The following is a 15,083-nucleotide window of genomic DNA, read 5'->3' on the forward strand; positions in this document are numbered from 1 at the left end:
CCCGATGTTTACCCTGGTTACCAGCGTAAAATGTAAAAAAAACAAACAGTACATACTTACATTCGCGTCCCCCGGCGTCCGCTTCCTGCACTGACTGACTGACTGACTGCCGACAGTAGCAGGGCACAGCGGTGACGTCACCGCTGTGCTGTGCCTTCACTTTCACTTTGCGGCGCTCAGTCAGTGTGGGAAGCAGACGGCGGGGGATGCGAATGTAATTATGTACTGTTTGTTTTTTTTACATTTTACACTGGTAACCAGGGTAAACATCGGGTTACTAAGCGCGGCCCTGCGCTTAGTAACCCGATGTTTACCCTGTTTACCAGTGTAAAACATCGCTGGTATCGTTGCTTTTGCTGTCAAACACAACGATACACGGCGATCGGACGACCAAATAAAGTTCTGAACTTTATTCAGCGACCAGCGACATCACAGCAGGATCCTGATCGCTGCTGCGTGTCAAACTAAACGATATCGCTAGCGAGGACGCTGCAACGTCACGGATCGCTAGCGATATCGTTACAAAGTCGTTTCGTGTGAAGGTACCTTTAGACTATCTGTTTTGCAAAGACCTAAACAGGGGGGTGGAGCGGCATTGCCGGATTTTTTTCTATATTACCTGGCCGGACAGGCTAGGGCATTGGACACATGGATGCCTGGTGGTTATCTCCCTAACTCTGAGCATCATCTGCTTCATTCTGCTCGGGTGGAGTGTCCACTGAGCTTTTTAGAATCAGAAACGATGACCGCCCCTCATCCGCTGCCCATGCTTCGACTGGCAAGATTGGTTTATAGACAAATAAAAAAGGTTGTGGGATATACAGATATTATAGCGGAAATGCCCCTTTGGAAAAATAATTACTTTCCGGTACTGCTAAACCACCCATCCACTGATTTCTGGGTGATGCATGGTGTTACCTCGGTAGGGGATTTATATGACCAGGGGACCTTTAAGTCATTTGAACAGTTGCAGACTAAATATGATATTCCGAGGTCCCAATTTTTTTGTTTCTTACAATTGAGATCAGCTTTCCAGTCATATATGAGAGGGGTGGCTACAGGCCGCACAATTTCGTCTTTGACTTTGATAGGAATCCTCAAATCCCAGGGACCCCAGGGCCTCATCTCTTCTTTATATACTTATATGCTGTCAGCGAGAGCGGGATCAGCCATAGGACTCATCAGGGGGAAGTGGGAGAGACTCATCCCTGACACACAGGACGAAGAATGGGAGGAAATTTTAGAGTCCCCACTAAAGGTATCCCCATCGGTTAATAATAGAATGACACAACTATATATAATATACCAGTCATATCTGACTCCCGTACGGCTTTTTAAGATGGGTCGACTCCACTCCTTGGAATGTCTGCGCTGTCATTCACCAGATGCGGATTTTATTCACATGATGTGGAGCTGTCCTATCATCCTTCAATATTGGAAAAAGAGGTGACATCACTACTTTCATCCATAGTATTACCTTCCGTTCCTCTTGAGCCGTTAATTTGTTTATTTGGGGTGTGGGATGAGGAGACCTGGGGTCATCACGTTGCGATTTTCTTGCGGGAGTCACTTTTCATGGCAAGGAAGGTCACATAGTCACATAGCCACATAGTTATTAAGGTTGAAGGAAGACTGTAAGTCCATCTAGTTCAACCCATAGCCCAGCATGCCCTAACATGTTGATCCAGGGGAAGGCAAAAAAAAAACCATGTGGTAAGAGTAAGCTCCATCATGGGGAAAAAAATTCCTTCCCGACCCCACATACGGCAATCAGACTAGTTCCCTGGATCAACGCCTTATCAAGGAATCTAATATATATACCCTGTAATATTATACTTTTCCAGAAAGGTATCCAGTCCCCTCTTAAATTGAAGCAATGAGTCACTCATTACAACATCATACGGCAGAGAGTTCCATAGTCTCACTGCTCTTACAGTAAAGAATCCGCGTCTGTTATTATGCTTAAACCTTTTTTCCTCCAGACGTAGAGGATGCCCCCTTGTCCCTGGTCTATGATTAAAAAGATCATCAGAAAGGTCTTTGTACTGTCCCCTCATATATTTATACATTAACATAAGATCACCCCTTAGCCTTCGTTTTTCCAAACTAAATAGCCCCAAGTGTAATAACCTATCTTGGTATTGCAGACCCCCCAGTCCTCTAATAACCTTGGTCGCTCTTCTCTGCACCCGCTCCAGTTCAGCTATGTCTTTCTTATACACCGGAGACCAGAACTGTGCACAGTATTCTAAGTGTGGTCGCACTAGTGACTTGTATAGCGGTAAAATTATGTTCTCCTCATGAGCATCTATGCCTCTTTTAATGCATCCCATTATTTTATTTGCCTTTGTAGCAGCTGCCTGACACTGGCCACTGAATATGAGTTTGTCATCCACCCATACACCCAGGTCTTTTTCATTGACGGTTTTGCCCAGAGTTTTAGAATTAAGCACATAGTTATACATCTTATTACTTCTACCCAAGTGCATGACCTTACATTTATCCCCATTAAAGCTCATTTGCCATTTATCAGCCCAAGCTTCTAGTTTACATAAATCAGCCTGTAATATAAAATTGTCCTCCTCTGTATTGATTACCCTGCAGAGTTTAGTGTCATCTGCAAATATTGAAATTCTACTCTGAATGCCCCCTACAAGGTCATTAATAAATATGTTAAAAAGAAGAGGGCCCAATACTGACCCCTGTGGTACCCCACTGCTAACCGCGAACCAGTCCAAGTGTGCTCCATTAATAACCACCCTTTGTTTCCTATCCCTGAGCCAACTCTCAACCCACTTGCACATATTTTCCCCTATCCCCATTATTCTCATTTTATGTATCAACCTTTTGTGTGGCACCGTATCAAAAGCTTTTGAAAAGTCCATATACACTACATCTACTGGGTTCCCTTGGTCCAGACCGGAACTTACCTCTTCATAGAAGCTGATCAAATTAGTCTGACATGAACGGTCCCTAGTAAACCCGTGCTGATACTGGGTCATGAGGTTATTCCTCTTCAGATACTCCAGCATAGCATCCCTTAGAATGCCCTCCAGGATTTTACCCACAGTAGAGGTTAAGCTTACTGGCCTATAATTTCCGAGTTCAGTTTTTGTCCCCTTTTTGAATATTGGCACCACATTTGCTATACGCCAGTCCTGTGGTACAGACCCTGTTATTATGGACTCTTTAAAGATTAAAAATAATGGTCTATCAATGACTGTACTTAATTCCTGCAGTACTCGGGGGTGTATCCCATCCGGGCCTGGAGATTTGTCAATTTTTGTGATTTTTAGACACCGCCGTACTTCCTGCTGGGTTAAGCAGGTAACATTAAATTGGGAATTATTATCACTAGTCATATTGGCTGCCATGGGATTTTCTTTTGTAAATACTGATGAAAAAAAGTCATTTAGCATATTGGCTTTTTCCTCATCCTCATCCACCATTTCACCCAGACTATTTTTAAGGGGGCCAAAACTATCATTTTTTAGTTTCTTACTATTTATGTAGTTAAAGAATATTTTGGGGTTATTTTTGCTCTCTCTGGCAATGAGTCTCTCTGTCTCAATCTTTGCTGCCTTGATTTGCTTTTTACAGAATTTATTTAATTTTTTGTATTTATTTAATGCCTCATCACTACCTACTTCCTTTAATTCTCTAAATGCTTTCTTTTTGTCCCTTATTGCGCCCCTTACAGCTTTATTTAGCCATATTGGTTTCCTCCTATTTCTAGTATGTTTATTCCCATACGGTATATACTGTGCACAGGTCCTATCCAGGATGCTAATAAATGTCTCCCATTTTCTTTGTGTACTTTTATGGTGGCAATGCGGAAGGTGGTGGCAATGCGGTGGATGGGGGGGTCGTGCCCCTCCCTCAGAGCTTGGATTGAGTTAGTAAATTCGGTTATGCCGTATGAGCGTACACTATATCAAAATAGAGGATGCCCGGGTAAATTTGAGAAAATTTGGAGCGACTGGAACTCCTCTCATCTCACTCTATAAACTTATAGTTGGTTATGTTGATGCAAAGTGTCAAATTTCTCTAGATGTTACGCAAGAGAAGGTGCGAATTTATTGTTCGGTGGCAGAAAGGTAGTTAGTAAGATATAGTTGTAGTTTTAGTTCAATGACTGTAAATTTTCAAGACTCCACGTTAGACTTGTATTGTTCGAATGGAGTACAAGATATGTCGAATGCACATTATGATATTCAGTCATGCGTACAATATACATATTCCATATTGAATGTCATACTAATGAATATAAATGTGTATATTGTATGTTTCACTTTATGGTTAATAAACGAATTAAAAAAAAAAAAAGCTCAGAAGGGAAGAGGAGCCATATTTGGAGCTCAGATTTTGTTGTTATTGTTTACGGGTGCCACGTCACATTGGTAGAGTCCCTGAGGTGCCAGAACAGCAGAACCCCCCATAAATGACACAATTTTACAAACTACACCCCCCAATGAATTCATCTAGAGGTGCAGTGATCATATTGACACCACAGGTATACCTTATTCTTATTTTTCTGCTGATGGAGCTGTATGGCAGCTTATTTTTGGCGGGACAAGATATTTTCAGAGATACAATATTTTTATTTACATTCAACTGTTTGATATCATTTTATTCCACTTTTTGTTTGGTGGTATGAAGAAACATTCAATTTTTTGCCATGTGTTTTTTTTTTTTAGTTGAATCGTTCCGGTCGCGGTGATACCAAATACGTGTACTTTAGTTTATTTTTACATAAATATATGTATTTATGATATAGTACTATGCAATGGTTTGGCATTGCAAGGCATCAGATCAGCATCTCGCACACAGGTGGGAGGCTTGTCTGGTGCTGCTCTGAGCAGGAGCTTACAGGCCACCGTATCTGTGTGACCCCCAGCCCTCTTTCGTCCCAAATTCACCATGGAGACCATGGGCCCAATGCGATTAACTTTGTGCTGATCGGCGCAGAGCGCTCCCTCCCTCTGCGATGCCGATCGATGTCACCAGAGGGGTTTATGCCTGCGATTGGTGCCATCGCCGATCGTGGGCTTTGCTGCAGGGTGACAGCTCTCATATAGAGCTGACACCCGCATTGGATCACGCCGTCGGTCTGCGTGAGCTCCCGCGATCATGCTGTACATGTACAGCGGTTTGCGGGAATGAATCACCCACAGCGCTGCAGATGTATGGTGGATGTTGTGAAGGGCTTTAGATTGTGGGACTAAATATTGGGATAGTTATTGAATTTCTAGCAACCTTCTCCTTGCACCCCTAGATGTAAGAAATTATCTACTATGGGTAAGAGCTTCATAATCCGTACACAACCTGAGCATGGTAGAATCTTAAAAAAAAAAAATTCTGTTTGTCATTCACATTGTCCTCATATTTGGCTGAGAAACTTTATCAAGATGCCATCAGTTCAGGATATTTACTTGCAAAAAAAAAAAATTCTGCTACAGAAAACCTGCAAATCTTCCGAACGGAGTTAGGGCCAAATTTACAGATGAGGCCGGACACAATATTTGTAAGAAATATCCCACTAAACCAGTGAAACAGGACAAACTTAACAAGAACCACATATATTCATGGAGGAGACGATTTGTGCAACGCTCTCACACAGTAAACGCATTGAGGAGCATTTACGAATGGCCACCGGCCACAATTGTGGGGAGAAAAGGTTGCCATATTTTTACCATATATCGGCTGCCCTCATAGCTTGAAAAACTCTCCAGAAACTAGAGTGAAAACACACGTCCAAATTTGCAAATATATAATTATCCAGCACAGTGCGCACTGCGTTTGCAGCCACAGTATACCCAAACAGTGGTGATAGTCAATGCCATGGAATTCGCCCACCTCGAAAAATAAAAGCATGCCACGTTTTTCTATACAGTTGCCGGCGATAGTTTACAGCAGCATGTTCTTCTAACTCAGCCAGTCCAACATAGATGCAAATCAGTAAAAGCAGTATAGGGCAAACCTTTTTTTTGTACCAAGGTTCATATAAAAACAAAAAAATTAATCAGACATCCAAAAAAACCTGCAGCCATTACCTTTGCTGGACTTTGTAGGCTTGTTCTTGTTTGACTTCAATGCTCCCTTGGATTTGTCCTCTCTTTCTTTAATCAGTTTTTGTACTTCATCCAGAGACATTTTGTGGAGGACCACCACAGGTTTAGCTCCTTTATTAAGATCTTCCACAAATCCCACTTTATCACGACGCTGTTCCCCCTTCTGCTCCGCTCGCTTAGGCTCCTGGGTGACGTTGCCATCCTTATCCCTCTTGAGTTTTGGAATGACAAAGTTTTTCAGTGTGCCCTGACTCCCACCCAATAAGTAACTTGGGAAGCCAGCTTTGTTGTCCCCGTGTGCCTTATTCCCCTCCACCTTAGTCCCCTCCACCTTATTCCCCTCCACCTTAGATTTATTCCCATCGGTCCTTTTGTCATCTTTACCAGTTGGTGATCTTAAAACAGGTTTATCCATCTTTGATTTATTTGGGTCTGGTTTACTGTCAGGTTTAATCCGTGGGCTTCCTGGTCTTAATCTCTGCTCCCCAGAAGAAAGCCTGTCTCGGGACTCAGAATCGGCCCGCTGCTTCCGTTCAGGATTATCCTTTTTGGGAGGATCGGACTTATTCCCATGTTTAGCATCCTGTTCGTTCTTGTTGAAGGACCGGAGAGACTCAGGCCTTCTGGCCTTGGATGGATCTGCCTTCTGTCGTTCGGATTCTCTCTGTCGTTCGGATTCTCTCTGTCGTTCGGATTCTCTCTTTTCTTCAGGTTTCTGTTTTGGATTCTCGGGATCGCGCTTTGAAAAGTTATGACCCGCTCGCCCATCTACTCTTTGCTTCGTGTCAGAGCGACTTTCAGGCTTGGCCCTGGGAGACTCGGATTTTGCCTCTGTTTTATGTCTTGATGAATCCGGTCTCTTATCGGATGAGAGCCTGATTGAGTCTCGCCTATTATCTGGTTTGTGTTTCGGGGTCTCTGAACGCCCTTCGCTTCTCTGTCTAGTTACGACAGGACGTTCCTCGCTTTTCTGCTTCGGGGTTTCGGTTGGACCATCGCTTTTTTGCTTAGGCGTTTCAGGTTTACTGTCGCTTTTATGCTTTGGCGTTTCTGGCCGCCCGTTGCCTTTTTGTTTGGGATTATCGGTACGTCCGTCAGTCCGCTGTTTGGGATTATCAGGCTTCCCGTCGCCTTTCTGTTTTGGCTGCTCAGACTTGCCATCAGCCTTCTGTTTAGCTTGTTCTTGCTTACAGTCGCCCTTCTGTTTCGGGGTCTCTGGCCTTACCTCGAGTTTTTGTTTCGGAGTGTCTGATTTACCTTCACCACGCTGCTTTGGAGTATCGGGCTGCTGTTTTTGCTCCTGTTTATTATCCTCTTTACTAGGGTCATTTTGACTGTCATTTACATTGACTTCCTCCTGGATGTCACACGGCTTGGAGTCATTTGCCTCAGTCTTTACATCCTCCACCAAGTCTCCAGGCTTGCTCTCCGTCTTGTTGACCTGGCAACACTGCTCCTTTAGTTCAGGTTTTGTCTCGCTTTTGCTCTCTCCACAAACTACAGCTTCTTCGACGCTTTCAGGGGGCTCTGCTTTAATATCACACTGTTTGCCTTCCTTCAGCGACTCTTCTTGCGTTGGTTCAGCTGGTGGTTTAGCTGGGGTGCTCACCGTAGATTTATCGGGACACTCAGTTTCTGACTCTGACCTCTTTTTCGGTGTCTCTGGATGGTTTTCAGATGTATTTTTAAGAACTCCCGTTTGATCTTCGGGAGGTGCAGAAACAAATCCATCATTGCAATGTTTTGCTTCTTCAGGTTTCCTTGCAAAGTCCGAGTCCTGAGTTGCAGTTGCCTGAGAGTCCCCTCTGCCAGCGTGCAGAAGATCAATGCTAACCATTAAAGCCGGCCGTGACCCATTTCCTGTAGCACTTGTCTCTTGGGAAGCTGGTCTGTTTCCTCCAGTAGCACCTCCAGCTTCTAGTGGATAGGAATCTTGCTTCCTTTTTTTCAAAGGTTTATCTAGAAATTGGAAGAAAAAAAAAATGTCAGAACCTTCAGTCAGAGACAGAATTACAGTTTTAAGTAATATTTTATGCGGAATCTTCATTTGCAATGAAGACATACATTCCCTCCAGTATGAGCATATTCTTCTGAAATGTATGGAGAGAAGGCCGGCACGAGAAGGTGAAATAAGGGAACTCCAAAACTCAAGCAAAAATCATCATTTCTAGAAAATCATCATTTTGAAACTGAAATAAAAAAAAAAATACTTTGCATTTATTTTTACAACTCCAACATCTGAAACTCTGACAGCTTGCCAAGGACCAGAAAACGTGCCACAATTCATCACATTAACCACTCTCACTTTTTTTATTTTTTGTTTTTACATCCTGTTCGTCCCAAGTGTTACCTTTTTTATTTTCCGCTGACATAGGCTCATCAGGGATTTTTTTCCTTTTGCAGGTTTTAGATTTGAATGGCAGCTTATATTTTAGCATCCAATGTAATGGAATACAGGAAAAATATTACAAGTGGGGTGAAATCTCACAAAAACCGCAACTGCTCAATTGTTTGTTTTTTTCTTTCTTATTTTTAATTACCGCATTTTTCGGACAAAAAGACACGCTTTTTTCCTCTAAAAATGTGCAGGAAATGGGGGGGTGCATCTTATAGTCCGGATGTAGCTGCTCTGGCTGAGGTGGGGGAGCGACGTTGGAGGAGCAGCGGGTCATAGAGGCAGGAGACGGCGGCAGCGGCTAACTCCTGTGCCCGATGCTAAATAGAAATGAATATTCACTGCACTCCACACCCATGGGGTGGAGGTCAATGAATATTAATTTCTCTTCAGCATCCTGGTATGATTGGCCCCCACCCCCATCCCGGTATGCATGGCCAGTCATACCAGAATAAGGATGGGGGCCAATTATACCAGGTTAAGGATGGGGCCCTGCATACTAGGACAAGATGGGGACCCTGCATAACAGGATGGGGATGATGGCGATCATTCCTGCCAGGATAGGGATGAGGGGGTCATGATTACCAGGCTAGAGATAAGGAGCCATGCATACCAGGATAGGGATGAGGAGCCATGCAGACCAGGATAGGGATGAGGAGCCATGCAGACCAGGATAGGGATGAGGAGCCATGTACACCAGGATAGGGATGAGGGAGGCATGTGTATCAGGATGGAGATGAGGGGACCATATTTACCAGGATAGGGATGAGGAAGGCATGTGTATCAGGATGGGATGAGGGGACCATATTTACCAGGATAGGGATGAGGGAGGCATGTGTATCAGGATGGGATGAGGGGACCATATTTACCAGGATAGGGATGAGGAAGGCATGTGTATCAGGATGGGATGAGGGGACCATATTTACCAGGATAGGGATGAGGGAGGCATGTGTATCAGGATGGGATGAGGGGACCATATTTACCAGGATAGGGATGAGGGAGGCATGTGTATCAGGATGGGATGAGGGGACCATATTTACCAGGATAAGGTATATTAAGTACAGAATTGACCACATTTTTTGTTCATTCCCCCCAATTTTCTCCTCTACAACCTAGGTGCGTCTTATAGTCTGAAAAATACGGTATGTGAACAAAATTTTTAGATATTAAGAGAAAAAAAATTTGCTAGTTTTACCATCTTCCGAGACCCATAACGTTTATATTTTTTAATGTCAATGAAGTTGTGTGAGGTCTTTGTTTTGGGCTTGCGAGTTCACTTTTTATTTTAATAGGTAGATAATACGATTAGATTGCTCCTTAATGCACTTTTTTTTTATGTGGTGTTTTGCCAACCAGGAAAAAAAGTAATTCTGGTATTTTGATTTTTTTTTTTCTTTTTACAGGGACTTGAACCTTTCAACGTTCTATCTTATATAATAAGCTTCAGTAGGTAGTGACAAAGACCGCCAGCACCAACAGACTAGGCCTTATAGAGGGACGAAGATGGTGGCGATGAGGGGCTGCAACAAGCCCTGGCTACCATGATGGTCAGTTTCCTGACAGCGCCTTTAAGGAGGACCTTTCACCAAATTTTTCCTGTTGATCTGGACACAATGTAATAATGGCTGAAAAGTGGAATTTATTTTTACTTCGCCCCTCTGTTGCAGAGACATTAGCAATTAAAGTATTTAGCATCCAATGAGTAAACTTTTTTTTTTTATACGTTTATGTGGGTACCATGAGTGTTTTCATTGGGGGGGGGGGGGGTGCACTTCTCCCTGTATAATGCTGACCAATCACAAGAAGGCAGCAACACTCAGGAGAAAGAAGAACACGCCCCCACCATAGCTTAGAGTAGATTTCTCAGTGTGCGCCATGTAATGATACAGCTCTGATATCTCGGTCTAACCTCCTGCATGAGTGTTTGGGAGGATGGACAGCACAGCTAAGTTTAACTGCATCACTTTACAAGCCGTTATATTAGATCTTGTAATAACAAGAGTTCATTTAATAACAGAGTCTAAACATTTTTTGTCGGTATTGAGATTAGCAAAATTCATGCGGATGTGTGTCCAGGACTTTTTTTTTTCTCTTAACTACAAGACTAAAAACAACTACCTTCCTGTTCTGCCCGTCGCCAATCCCTGCCGGCACAGACAGTGCAGTGCCTTTCTTTCTGCTGTGCTCTGTTGACGGGGCGTGACTGTTGCCATCATTATGATAGGCAGCGGGGTGCTAGCTGTCAAACTGTGGAGAGCCGACTGTCAATTAGCAATACTTTGGCAGTCATGCCCCGTCAACAAAGTAGCGCAGAAGAGAAGCCGCTCTGTTGATGTGAAGCACATGAATTGCAGGCAAATGCAGTCTGTGACTGCTCCGAGCCGGCGTTTTGTAGAACAGGCAGGCAGCAACTACATACCTTTTTATTTTTTATGCCTACAGCAAAAGAAAAAAAAAAAAAAGTCATAAGCAACCCATTTAATAGCTCAGCAATGTACAATAATAAAAACTTCTTACCTCCCGGATTGGCGCTGAACCTCTGATAGCAGGGCCATGTCTGCCGGCGGTCACAACACAAATTTTTTTTGTTATGCGACTGCCAGGAAGCACACGGCAGACGTCGGAGGAACAGCGCGCCAGTCTGGGAAGTGTTTTTTTTTCTCTTGTTTTTACAGTTTTGCACTGCTGATGACTTGTTATAACAGGAATGCACCTTTACCCAAAAATGTTATATAATAGCCCAGGTAGAACTAAAGCTCAATTAAGCTGGACCCAACCCCCAGCTCATCAGAAAATTACACATCTCCATTTTACCTTTATCCTGAACTTCTTTTGAAAAGCGTTCCCTCTCGATGGCAGATTCCCGTTCTATCCTCTCGATTTCTGCAAGAGCATCCAGTTCAACTTCATCATATGGCGTTATGTTTCCTGTTTGTTGGTTTTGTGACTGAGCCACGGGAGGTTGAGACGGTTTTGCAGTTGCAGACGTGTTGGGCTGTAGGACGGGCACTTGCTGTACTTGCAGGAATTCATTCTGCTCTTGGAAACAAGTAGCAGCGTTCAGAGGGCGATTTACGTCCTGTGGAGTCACTGGCGTTTTTGATGTGTGCCCAGGATACTGCACATTGAAAGAGGAGTCGCCCTCCGAGACGTTACTGTTCTCCATGCTGGAGAGAAGGTCTCCTGGCTGGTCCATTTCTGAGGATCGCACACGGGACAGTCTTAATGTGAGTTTGGTAGAGTCCTTGGAGGGAGAACTAATGATGTCATACATTGCTGACTTTTCACTCGGCTCCTTCTCATCTTTGCTCGTTTTTAACTTTTTCTGTCTTTTCAGCTTTCTGTCAGGTGAGTCCAGCAAAATATCTGGAGGAGCGTCTCTAGGAGAGGTGTATGGTGGTGGTTGGGATTGAAGAATTAATGATCTTGACCCTAAAAAGGAAGGGTACACAAAAACAAATGATCACCGCTGAAAAAAATACAGGGTTAGATGAAATGACTACAAAAAGGTGCACATTAGAGATAACCATATGAAATTAATGTACGCATAAATACCAGCAGACTGCAGCAATAACAGCGACCGGTCTGTGCTACTACTACAGGCAGAATCTGCAATGTAAGCCAATTACTGCAGGGGTTAAAGTGGTTTTCTGTTTCCAGAAAGCTTGTGTCCCCAGGTGCAGTCTGTGCTTTACTAATCTTCCCGGGTCCAACGATGTGACCAATACTGCTCCTGGTGTCTGCTGTGCAGATGTCACCTTCCTCAGGTCCTACACGGTCTACTGATGCTCGAGGTGTCTGTATTGCTGTTGTAACAGGCAGCGCTGCAGGCCATCACTGAACTTTACAATTTTGATTGCTCAGTCATTGAGCCTTTTACTCACTGAGCTTATTGATTGGCTGCAGCATTATTGACATGTAAGTGCTGCACCAGGCACATAATGCACAATTTATTGTTTTAAAACATAAAAAAAAAAAAAAACCTGCGCCTGGAGACACAACTGTCTTGAAAAGCGAAAACCCCACTGAACAGTTAGCATTGCAGATTATGCTTTTTAACAGAAGCACAGAGCGACTGTGGTCCAAACAGTAATATTCAGCAAGAAAAGGAATGTATGTAACAATTCCTGAAAAATACATTAGTCGCCAATCCCTCAAAAACAATTCTCCCTGTTAACATATCCGATTACGATGGTGCATGCCAGATTGTCGGTGATAGATGATACACAATGGTAGCGGTCGGCAGATTTGGACCATAGCAGTTAGGCTAGGTTCACATTGCGTTAAGTGCAGTCCGTTCAACACATGCGTTGAACGGACTGCGCAACGCAAGTGCCTTTTAAAGATCGAGTTGTGCGATCGCGCTAGCGCAGATACCGCGTCTGAGGGTCCGTCACAGAATGACGGCACATCGCTAACGCATGCCGATTATGACATGCGTTAGCGATGCGCTACATAATGGCAGTTAATGGGTGCGCTAACGCATCCGTTACATAGCGTTAGTGCCGCTATGTAACGGATGCCGTCAGTGAATTGCCATTAACGCAATGTGAACCCAGCCTAACACAGTTCGTACATTTTATCAGCTCATTTTTTAATACATTATATATGTAATGTAGTTTTTTTTAACCCACCATGTACACTGCACATTGGATAAGAAGCAAATTTACCTTTCGGCGTCCCTTCGCTTCCGGCAGGAGAGCACACCGACTGTGGAGATCGCAGAGGAAATGAGGCCGCGTTCCTGATCGAAGAATCGCTATCCTGTGAACAGATGACAAATGATTCCGCATAATCGTCCAAGGAATCATTACAAGGAATGAAATTCTGCAGGAATTTACAATAGACGATGTGGATAGGGTGTGAATACCATCCACGTGTGGCGGGAACGAAAAGCAACCTGCGAAATTTATCATCAGAGCATAGTTGTGTTTTGCACGAAACCCACTGCCGAATTGGATGGGAATAGCTTTAGACTTGCGGCAGAATTTTAACCTAATTTGTAGAGTTTTTAGTAAGTATCTGTAAATTTAGTAAATTTAGACAAACAGAGCATAGAGCTAATACTCGCTCCTGGTAGCACCCTACTTCAGAAATAAAAAGTCGTGTTCATACCTCACTGCCCATTCTATGTACCATCTGGAGATAGTCCTCACTAGTGCTGTGTCGGGAATTATCGGCGTGGTGGTTTGCAGAGTTTCCTGCCAACTGACCGGAGACTTTGTTTTCATGTAGGTTCCTCAGGCCGCCGGCCACAATTGGACTGGAAACAGAAGCTGTCCCAGAGGAGAGGTAAAGATTGGGGGCATGTGAATAATGGCCAGGCACTGCAGAGTTATTACTTTCAATGTGCCATGTTCTCACTTACCTTGTTGCATTTGTTGATGTTGTGTGTAACTTCCGGGGTGAGGGTATGGCATATATCCTGCAGGACTTTGGGGAGCGTAAGGACTGGGAACAGGACTGTTTTGCTGGCCAATAAATCGATTTGTTGAACTGGTCTGAGGTGGCACAAATCGACTGAAATGGAAGCAGAGAATGTTAGTTTCTCTTTAGCTTACCTTTTAATGGGAAATTCTTCAGCAAAGCTCGTACACGAATAGCTAATCTTGTTAAAAGCATCTAAGCAGTGTTCATAAATTTAACCAAACATTTATCCATTATGATGAATTCTGCTCCATATATGAAGTCTGCAGTCACCAAGAAACACAGTGAACGTCTATGGAGTGACCGACTATTCACCAGAGACTCAGCTCTCTGTGAATAATGCACTTGGGAATGGAGGCCACACATAGAAACGCTGGGCTGAGCCTACCTGGAAGGGCTATGAGAGATAGTGGTTGCTTGATAATTGGAAGATGCTGGGCTGCCATGCATGGAGTTCTGGGGAAGTTTATACTGAGGCATCATCATCCCTAAGGAGGAAACACAGAGGAGCCATGAATATTATAGAACTGCCAAATCACCAAAAGCTTTACCCGAGCAGCATAATGCAAAATACACATTTATATTAAACATTTTATTAAGGCACCACATACAAAAATCACTTGTATAACACAAGTAGATTGATTTAACCATACAATGTCTGATCTAGGCAGGACACGGACTTAAAAGGTGTGCAACATTATTTGTACTGCAAAAATAAAGGGGGTCTCCACATTGTACAAGGGGGTCCAAAAAGCCGAATTCCCTACTGAAGCCTTAAAAAGGGGTTTTCCACTTTTGGAAATCCTCCACACCCAGTTTGTTTAAAAAAAAAAAAAAACAACTGAGCTTTGCTCACCCTACCCAGGTCCAGCGTGGAGTCTGCACTGCTCCTCCAGTTGTATATTATTGTCTGCAGCGCTGAAGTCACGGCAGTCGTGCTGCAGCCAATAACGGAGCTCAGCGGCTCTCCCCGAGTTGAGCTGGCCTTTTTATCGATATCCTTGTGGTGTAGACAGGATGTTTTGGTTACATCTTAATGCATTTTTTACATCCGAAAATCATGGCATTCGATTTTGTTCTCTCTTTACAGTGTTTACCAATTAGGTTAAATAATTTTACATTTTGATTGAATGGACTTAATGAATGCAGCGATAATTTATTTTTAATGGGGGGGGGGGGGGGCAAAAAAG

General features: G+C 43.5%; 1 protein-coding gene across 6 annotated transcripts in view; it reads right to left on the minus strand.

Moving 5' to 3' along the window:
* Positions 1-15,083, minus strand: part of NIPBL (NIPBL cohesin loading factor) — a 144,037-nt gene that overhangs the window by 37,254 nt on the left and 91,700 nt on the right. For all 6 annotated transcript variants that reach the window (XM_077281601.1, XM_077281593.1, XM_077281607.1 and 3 more), the window contains exons 5-10: positions 14,282-14,381; positions 13,835-13,986; positions 13,582-13,742; positions 13,137-13,230; positions 11,281-11,898; positions 6,054-8,030 (exon numbers count right to left, since the gene is read on the minus strand). In XM_077281601.1, coding sequence (XP_077137716.1) covers positions 6,054-8,030; positions 11,281-11,898; positions 13,137-13,230; positions 13,582-13,742; positions 13,835-13,986; positions 14,282-14,381 — 3,102 coding nt within the window. The remainder of the gene's footprint in view (positions 1-6,053; positions 8,031-11,280; positions 11,899-13,136; positions 13,231-13,581; positions 13,743-13,834; positions 13,987-14,281; positions 14,382-15,083) is intronic.

This window comes from Ranitomeya variabilis, chromosome 1 (genome assembly GCF_051348905.1).
Source record: "Ranitomeya variabilis isolate aRanVar5 chromosome 1, aRanVar5.hap1, whole genome shotgun sequence".
In the NCBI taxonomy this organism is placed as follows: domain Eukaryota; kingdom Metazoa; phylum Chordata; class Amphibia; order Anura; family Dendrobatidae; genus Ranitomeya; species Ranitomeya variabilis.